Source organism: Zea mays, chromosome 4, assembly GCF_902167145.1.
Source record: "Zea mays cultivar B73 chromosome 4, Zm-B73-REFERENCE-NAM-5.0, whole genome shotgun sequence".
Lineage (NCBI taxonomy): Eukaryota > Viridiplantae > Streptophyta > Magnoliopsida > Poales > Poaceae > Zea > Zea mays.
This window is the reverse complement of record NC_050099.1, coordinates 240,984,667-240,993,567: the sequence shown is the minus strand read 5'-3', so window position 1 is coordinate 240,993,567 and position 8,901 is coordinate 240,984,667. Positions and strand designations below refer to the sequence as shown.

Genomic DNA, 8,901 nt, shown 5'->3' with positions numbered 1-8,901 from the left:
ATGCTTGTTGCATATTGCACAACTTTGCAAGGGATAGGCAAAGAGATATGGATGATTTACTTTTAGGCCAAGTTGATCAAGTAATATCTGTTGAATCTCATGATGTTCAAAGTGAAGTGAGTATGATTACCAATGTGCAATCATCAAATCAATGGACTAACTTTAGGGACACCAAAGCTAACCAAATGTTTGATGATTACCAAGCGGGACATGGACAATGTATGATAATTTTTTAAATATTTCTTTTTTGCAAATATTGTGTTGCTCCTCAATAACTCTACTAACCTTTGTAATTTTTTGCTTGTAGGATATGGAGAAGGGTAAGAAGTCAGGCTCGGGCAGGGGCTACATTTCTTGGAATGATGATATGGACAAGGCACTTCTTGACACATTCGTGGAGTACTACAACAGGGTGACAGATGCCAAAATGGGTGGAAGTCTCATGTCTACACGGCTGCTATCAAGAATGTCCGAGAAAAGTGCAATGTGGAAATCACAAAAGACAACATCATGTCAAGGAACAAGACATTTGACAAGCACCACACTATCATCAATGGTATGCTACAAACAAGTGGCTTTGGTTGGGATTGGAACAAGAACAAGATATCCGTCGATAGTGATTCTGTATGGGAGGCTTATGTGGCGGTAAGTTTCAGTTTTTTTTATTTTTTTATTGTTACAACTTAATAGACTAAAGAGACTACAGAAATTCTCGATTAGCATAGTCATTTTCCAGAAAAAAAACTTCATGTTTGATTTCTATTGGCTGGAATAAAAGAATAAAACTTCATGTTGTTTAGTGCAGATAGTTCCCACTACTACTGAAGTTATGTGTTGTAAGTTAGGCCATCAAGTGCTTCTTGTTATGTTATGTAATGGTGATAGGGAACCATGAGAGACTGGAGACTACAGAGAATGTGCTGGACTGTACTTGCTGCATGTTATGTTAGGCTGCAGCTCTACTTGCTCTTTTGAAAAGTGGTCGTGCGTTTATTGCTAGCTGCTGGTATCCATAAATTCTATACTTCTCCAAATTCTATACTTCTCTTGTTTAGTAGCAGCTGGTAGCAGCTCCAAATTGAATGGACCAATTTATGGCTAGCCACCTTAGCAGCATATATACTTTTATGTCCTCGAAAAATAAATCAACTTTCAATGTTATCCTGAATCTTTGTCAATTAAGTAGATGTGTGTTTTCTGTTTTCTACCCCAATGATGTGTTTTGGTCTTTTTGGAAGGTGTGTTTTCAGTGGCTCTCTGAGAACAGCATGTTTTCTCTTTTTTGTTTTCTGAACCTTTAATAAGTTTGTCGATCTGATACCTCAAATTGTTTTCTGCAGAAAAATAAAGAAGCTAATGGGTACAGACACAAGACAGTCTTATATTGGGACTCGATCAACTTGGTGTTTGGGAAAGATCATGCAACCGGTGAAGCGGCAAAGACCCCAACTGATGGTGCGAGAGGTATGAGTAAGGAAGAGGGAACCGGTAAAGAGCTTACTTCATCAACAACCTCAGGAAGCTTGAAGAGGCAACGGTCCAGTGATTCCTTCACCTCAATGATGGCAGAGAAATTAGACAAGTTCACTGAAGCTATTAGGGATGAAGCACCAAAAGGCCCGACATCAAAAGAAATTTTTAGCACATTGGAGGAGATAGATGGGTTAGATGAAGACACATTTTTAGACTTGTTTGATATCTTAACAGGTGATGCGCGCAAGCACGAGTCCTTATTGGCACTTCCATTGATTCTGAGGAAGAGATGGCTGTTGAAGCAACTTAAAAAGTGAACCGAGTTGTGGTTGGGTGAATTGAACTTTGTTGGGTGTGTTGATGTTGCTGTCTTAGTTTATGTTGGGTGAATTGAACATCACATTGAGTAGCAAGTAATGTGTTCCAATGATATGTGGACATTTGAGACAAATCTGCATCATTATTACTATTCTCGTGATGCATGCTGCTTGATAAATTGTACGGTGAAAACTTGTGTATTTTGTCGTGTGCAAGTTGATGTGGTTACTTCCCTCCAAATATGTAAATTTCATATATAACTATCCAAACAAGATATTGAATTTGATTCATGGAAAAGAATTCCATTAGCACCCAAACAAAAAAATTGAATTGAATCAAATTCTAAGGAATTACTTTCTTTAGGAATCTAATATCTAGAATGTTATTCATGGAATGAGTTTCATTTCCAAGGAAACAAACGGGCCCTTAGTGAAAAAGGTTTTCTTTACTATATGTTCTGTGTTTATGCTTCAAACAAATTCATCAACAAATAATCATACCCGCTTCTGTGTTTATGCTTTAAACAAATTCATCAACAAATAATCATACCCTGCTCAGTGCTCAAATAGGAACTATTGCAGCTAGCGAACAGGGCAAATAAACATCACCGCAATAGGACAACAGCAGAAATTATCAATACATTGGACTAGAGCTCAATCGCTTTTAGAAAACAGTGTACTAATCAGGACTGAAAACATGGCATAACGCTCTGAACTTGAGACGACTAACCAAAAAAAGTGTACTCATCAGGACACACATTTCGGTGCAAGACAATCCATGAGAATGCTCTAAGCTACAGCGCTCTTGCCCTTCTTCCTCTGTAGCTTCTTCATGTAGAACTCAAGCTCTTTACCCTCAAGGATGTACCTGTTATATAAAAAGAAAAGGCTACTAAGGAGCTGCAGGTAACGTTATAGGTGGTGAAACAAGGAGATAACTTGAAGCCAAGAAGGATAACATGACAAGATATCTAAAACAAAACGACCATTATGATTTAAGCAACAAAAGTTTGTAGTACACACACAGATATGCTGCTCTAAAAATACTAAGAAAGTCTGGTGGAGGTCCATTATTTCGTACCCATCAGCTCGGCCACACTGTCCAGGGCGGGAAGAAATGCATGCCAGCAACCGTCCACTGCCAAATTGCTCCTCAATGTGTGGGTCAAGGGTACGTCCCTCCTTGCGCTTCTCAAGCTTCCTCGTGACATGGTTGCTCTTTTTCGTTTCCTCAGCTGCTGCCTCAACCTCTTGTCCCTGGATGGATATTATATCAAACAATAAATGAATCACCAGAGGAAACATATGAGCTACTAGAGTAAAGAAAATGAAAAGTAATGAACTATTGACATCTGCTTTCTGGAAATACTTCAAGTAAACAAAATATATTGATAAAAATTATCAACTTCTACATTTTTTCATACAGAAATCTAAAATAGGCTAATGCAGAAACAAGCTATTCACGTGGTTAAAAAGAAGAGTTATCTAACGAGCTTATATTTGTCAGCTACAAAAAATGATGTATGAACTACGAAGCCAATACCTTACTAAAACATTCAGTGGTAAATAGTGAGAAGCTGTGTTCCAAGAAAGAATACCTCAGCATTATCCTTCTTTGCAGCAGGGGTTTTCTTCTTCCTACCAATGTCAACTCCATAGTGAGTGAGGTACCACTGCTTGAATGGGGCAGCATCAACTTGCACAATGGCACTCTTCACAAGGGTTTGTGTCCTCACAAGCTCATTGTTTGATGCATTGTAGACCACGTCGAGGATACGGGTCTTGCGGGTAACAGCTTCACTTCCCCATGAGTAGTTACCAGTATCAAGGCGAAGAGCCCTCCATTTCACATTACCTCCACGAACACGGACCCTCCTCACTGTCTTATTGCTTGACAACTTGGTGTTGGCTGGCTGGCGACCAAGCTCATACCTTCAAGAGAAATGACAAGCAGAATAAACCTCTGAACGTAAGTCCTAGCATAGTACTGCGACACAACAAAGCCTCATCGACAAACAACTCTTTTAAGCAAGCTGATGACACCAATTCAGTTTGATGAAACTTGCACACAAATGATCTACAATTTTAGTGCTGCCTCAAACACGTAGAATGGACTAGTTGTGATTAAAAAAAAGACTATTCTGAGAAACACCAACTTCACCAAGTGAAATTGGCTAATTGCCTTCAAGAAAATTGAAAAATACATAGAATTGACAGATACGATTGCTTATGAACTGTCAAGGCTCAGGCATTTCATTGGAAGCATCATGATATACAATTTTAACAGTCACATATAATTTTTTATTAGGCAATACTCAGTAACCTCACAATTAAGGGCGACAAGCATAAATCACCGGAGTTCAACTAATAATGTCAAGAGAGAAAAACATTATTTGAATCCTTGATACAACTCAGACCAATTAATACCGCATTACCGCTGCAACCACTACAAGATCCACAGGGAATCGGCATGCAAAGTTAACAAGTTAGGACCGGTGATCTAATCAAGCAGCAGCGTACTACAGAACAAAAGCAGAGCTAGGTGAATCCAGCCGTCAATAACATAGGGAAGAGAAACGGTCATTACTTTCGCTTCTTCCTCCAGGCCTTCTGCTTTCCACCGGTGGCTCGGCGCTTGTGCATCGAGTCACGCGAGATACCTGCACGGATACATCCAAACCATCCGCAGAGGCACCCATTAGCATCTCATCGCCCAAACCGAAGAACCATCGCGGCAGCGTCGATCAAACCGGAAACGACTGCGGCAGCGTCGCTCAAATCGGAGAACCACCGGGGCAGCTATGTCAGTACAGGCAAAACGAGAAGCGGGTGGATGGAATCTTACCCATTGTGGCTTGGCACAACTCCTCCTCCGCCTGCTCCTTGTCCGCCCGCGCCGCCGCTCTTCTGGTTGGGTACAGAAGTGAGAGAAGGAAACCCTAGGTATCGAGTGTGTATATAGGGGAGGGGAGGTGAGGTGGTCGCCTGGGCCGCATCGTTGTCTCATGCCCAGCCCAATTCAAAAATGTGGAAAGGCCTCGAACCGATAAATTTGGATGTTTGGGACTTAAATCTGTTTGTTTTAGGAGATGTTTGGTACTAATTCACGTTATAAAATCTAGCTTAGCTCTATAAGGCCTTGTTTGGAAGGGCTCTATTTCAAAAATTATAGCTTTAGTTTTCTAGTTTCATCACGAAACAATTTCAACAGATTGGTAAGCTGGTGTTCAAGGGTCTAAGGCCGTGTTTGGTTCAACACAAATTCTGAAAATCTGATTTTAAAAATACATTGTGGATCCAAACACATCTCATTTTTATACTTTGGATTCTGTGCACACACAGAGATAAAATCTTAGAATCCAAGTCTTTCTCGGATATTCTCGGGTAACGTGAAAGCTACAGATTCCATAATACGAGTGAAACCAAACACGGCCTAACTTCACTAAGGATCTATTTGGAAGAGCTTCATTTCAAAAATTTCAAGTCTATTTCAGCTTCTTCTATCCAAATGATTTCAGCTCCATGAGCTCTAGTTCCAAAAAACTAAAACTAGAGACCAGTTTCATGAAATTTTTGAAGCTCCTCGAATGGTGCTTCAAAAACATTGTTTTTATACCTCCTCATGAAGTTGCACAAAAATTACCAACCATGACATTGGTTACATGACCTATCAATTCATGTCTCTTTCTCCACCCGTTAATCATCAAAGGTAATTAAGAAAACTCGCACAAATTAATTATATTACAGAAGCTAGAGTCTATGTGCAAACCAAGCACTCTTGAATCATGTATTACTAATCTGTTGAAGTCGTTTCATGGCGAAGCTACAAAATCGATGCTGCAATTCTTGGAATGAAGCCCTCCTAAACATGTGATGTGCGCCAGCAAACCTCAGTGCGGAGCTGCTTGAGCTTGCCAACATCATTGCGCGCGGCCGCAGGGACCTATGCGTGCGGTCCAGCGTTCACTTTCTCAAATCGAAATCGGCGGGTTTCGATGAATTATTCCGTTTTCGTTACTCACCGAAAATCGAATTTCGTTCCAAATTTAAGTAGATTTCGATTTAAAATATAAAAATACAAAATTCAATTTTTAGTCAACAAAACGAAATTCGTATCTATGCAAATGAAATTGTGAACCCTGGTGCGGGCAGCCAGAGCTTATGCATGCCACCTAGCTGCCTCGACACAACCGGGCGTGGGAACCCGGTAGACGCTAGCATGAGGGCGTCGACCTCCACACCCACGCGTCCAATGGTCTGTAAGTCACAGCAGTTATTCAACTTTTCTTGCATGCCATATGAACTGGTCAGTTGTTTAGTGAACTTTTTTTCCAACTTGGTCATTATGGTTACTATACATTGAGGAGACGAACGATAACCATTTTCATGCTTGGTGCATTTGATTGGCCAGGTGGTGACAAGACCTCTAATACTACCTCTGTTTTCGAATATTTATCGTCCGTTGGTTCATTTTTAAACTAAATAATGACAACTAACAAAGAACAGAGGGAGTATTAATTGACAACAACAACAAAAACAATCCCATACATATTCAAGGGTACAAGAGACTTTTGTAAACAAAATCTCATTTTATTAAAGCTAAAGTTGATCTCCAAGCCAAACATATTTAGAAACTCCGTTAATTTGAAATAGGGATGCTCAACTGTGAAGTTTATTATGAAGCTGAGCTGGTTTATATGAAGTTGAGCTGTGTCAAACACTCCGTTAGCTTACGGAGAGCTTCTGGTGGCCAGAAGCTGCTTTTGCTCCCTAGATGCATTAGAGTTGTACATTTGGGTCGGGTCTGGCGGGTTGACACAAGACAGAACAAAGCATGACATCCACGACACGAAATTATTTCGGGCTAGCCCGGCCCAACCCAATGCATCAGACCATGCTTGGGTCGTGGCCATGACCCATGGGCGAGCACGAGCCTGAACCATTTATGCAAACACAAAAAACCCACTAATAGGGACGAAAAGGTCCATTCTCTACTGTCTTTTCACGGCTTCACGCCTTTCGGTCCATGGGCCAGAGGCCATCGTCCACCTGGCTCAAGCCCAACCAGCGGTGACCAGCCCCCCCAGCAGAAGCCCGAAGAGGCGAAGCCTGCTGCTCAAACAATCAAGTTTAGCTGACGTGTCTACAGTTTAGCCATGTTAAGAAACCTAACCCTAAGGTTTGGTGGGCTCATATCGAATATACCCCTGATGGGTATCGTGTCTCTATATATATTTGTTATACACTTTGTTGCCTCGTTAAAACTCCTAAAAATCTAGTGGGAAAATATGGAGAAAGAGTGCATGGTGACGCAAATTGCATTTTCACTTTGTTGCCTCGTTAAAAAAACTCATGTGAGAAACTTTAGGAAAACTCACCAAGGGAAAAAGAGTACAACAATTGTCATCAGGATAGATTTTGATCTTCTAGATCTAGATTCCATCAAATCTTCTATAAAGGCTAACTTTAGAAATGTGATCCCCTGATCCTTGCAAAACTATCTCAGTATGGCAAAACACCTCCTTCTAGAAGTATATGCATGTAGAGATTTAGCAAACTGATTGCATATTGTCGCAAGGATTATCTCAGAACTTCACCTTAACTCACTTCTAGGATACACGAGGTAAGTGCACATATCAACATAAATAAGCCACTTTGATTGGTGGTGTTCGATTGACTAGATCTATATGATAGAAACTTTCATAAAGGTTTACATATTGATCATCAAGTTGATGCCTTGAGGGTATACAATATGACATTTAGTGTATCACAATTGTGATCAAAATAAGCATTCACTCCCCCTCATGATGACATATGTCAAAGTCATTATCCCTCATAATTCAAACATATTCTTCAAGGTATGCGTCTCATTGTTCATCTGAAATAATGAGGATGGATGAGGTTGGGGTGATACACTTTTCATTCTATCATAGACCACAATATATACATGGTTGTGTAAAACAAATAATTTGTCCTTCCAAAGGACTTAGGGGATAATATAGTTGCAATAGTACATATTCTAAATATGACTGTTCAACTTCTATGATGATGTAACAAAAGACTATCAAAGATCGTAATCCATTAGGGATTCTCATCAATCAAATACATAGTTATAGTATATCATTCTGGCACAATGGGGATATTTTGCCAGTAACACCTAAACCATTTAGGGTTCTGCCAGCAGGGCTTTAGAGGATATCATAGTTCTCCATCTAGTAGAATATATCATGAGTAAAACTCATGGAATGTACATGTGCTTCTTCGGTGAACTTCAAGTCCTTTGTTACCTCATCTTATTCCTCTCGGGTTTGTATGGGTCTTTGTCCCTTGATAGGGATTATCAAACTTTGATGTTCAACACAGACTTTATTTCTTCTGGAAGGGTTCCATCAGGGAAGTATAATCTCAACTAGGAGATATTCTCTCTACATGGGAGAATGATCATTCATCAGGAATGTATTATTCGTTATGAGATTTATATGCTGCATATTTATAATTCAAGAATATGAGTCCTCCTAGGATCTCATGATGGATCTTTTGAATCCTTTAACTGCATATTTTAATTCATACCATTGCCAAATTATATCATATAGCGGAACAATGTTTATTCTACACATATGTGGGGTGAGTCTCTCACAAGATCACTTGGACCTCACATTCACCACACATTATTTCAAGAGTGCCCATAAATGTCCGAACTTCAAGCTCGCGACTTTCACTTTGTGATTCTTGGTTCAACCGTGATTGCATTTATCGATGACCCGATAAGAGAGCTTCATGCACTGGTTCCTAGGAATTTGTATTGGATCCATATGCAACTTAGAGACGCAATATAGGTGTCGACAAATTTGTATCCCACATTTAATAATGATCTTCATCATTTCCCAAAAACGAAAGATTCATTGTCCCATATTCCCATCACAATGATATTGCATGCATTGCTAGGAACTTCATCATCAAGATGAACCTCTTTGTGAGGCAAATCACCATCAAGGTGAATTAACCGGAGGAGAGTTATCGAGACCACATGAATCTGTTATCAGAACATATGCTTTGACTAAGGTCGGTGGATCATATTCGCACGCGTCCCCGAGAATAGATCAAATGCCAA

At 40.0% G+C, this 8,901-nt stretch overlaps 1 protein-coding gene across 1 annotated transcript; it reads right to left on the bottom strand.

The window, feature by feature from the left end:
- Window positions 1-2,439: 2,439 nt before the first annotated feature.
- On the bottom strand, window positions 2,440-4,676 carry LOC542341 (ribosomal protein S8). Its single transcript, NM_001111921.1, has 5 exons — window positions 4,636-4,676; window positions 4,378-4,450; window positions 3,389-3,722; window positions 2,872-3,047; window positions 2,440-2,658 (listed from the first exon to the last, which is right to left on the bottom strand). Exons 1-5 carry the CDS (start codon window positions 4,637-4,639, stop codon window positions 2,580-2,582), a joined length of 666 nt encoding a protein of 221 aa, NP_001105391.1. The 5' UTR covers window positions 4,640-4,676; the 3' UTR covers window positions 2,440-2,579.
- Window positions 4,677-8,901: the final 4,225 nt, after the last annotated feature.

Excerpts from the sequence above, each read along its gene's own strand:
- LOC542341 (NM_001111921.1), bottom strand. Across the intron at positions 3,048-3,388 it reads CAAAGAAGGATAATGCTGAG|GGACAAGAGGTTGAGGCAGC; the intron begins GTATTCTTTCTT and ends ATATCCATCCAG. Across the intron at positions 2,659-2,871 it reads CAGTGTGGCCGAGCTGATGG|GTACATCCTTGAGGGTAAAG; the intron begins GTACGAAATAAT and ends TTTATATAACAG.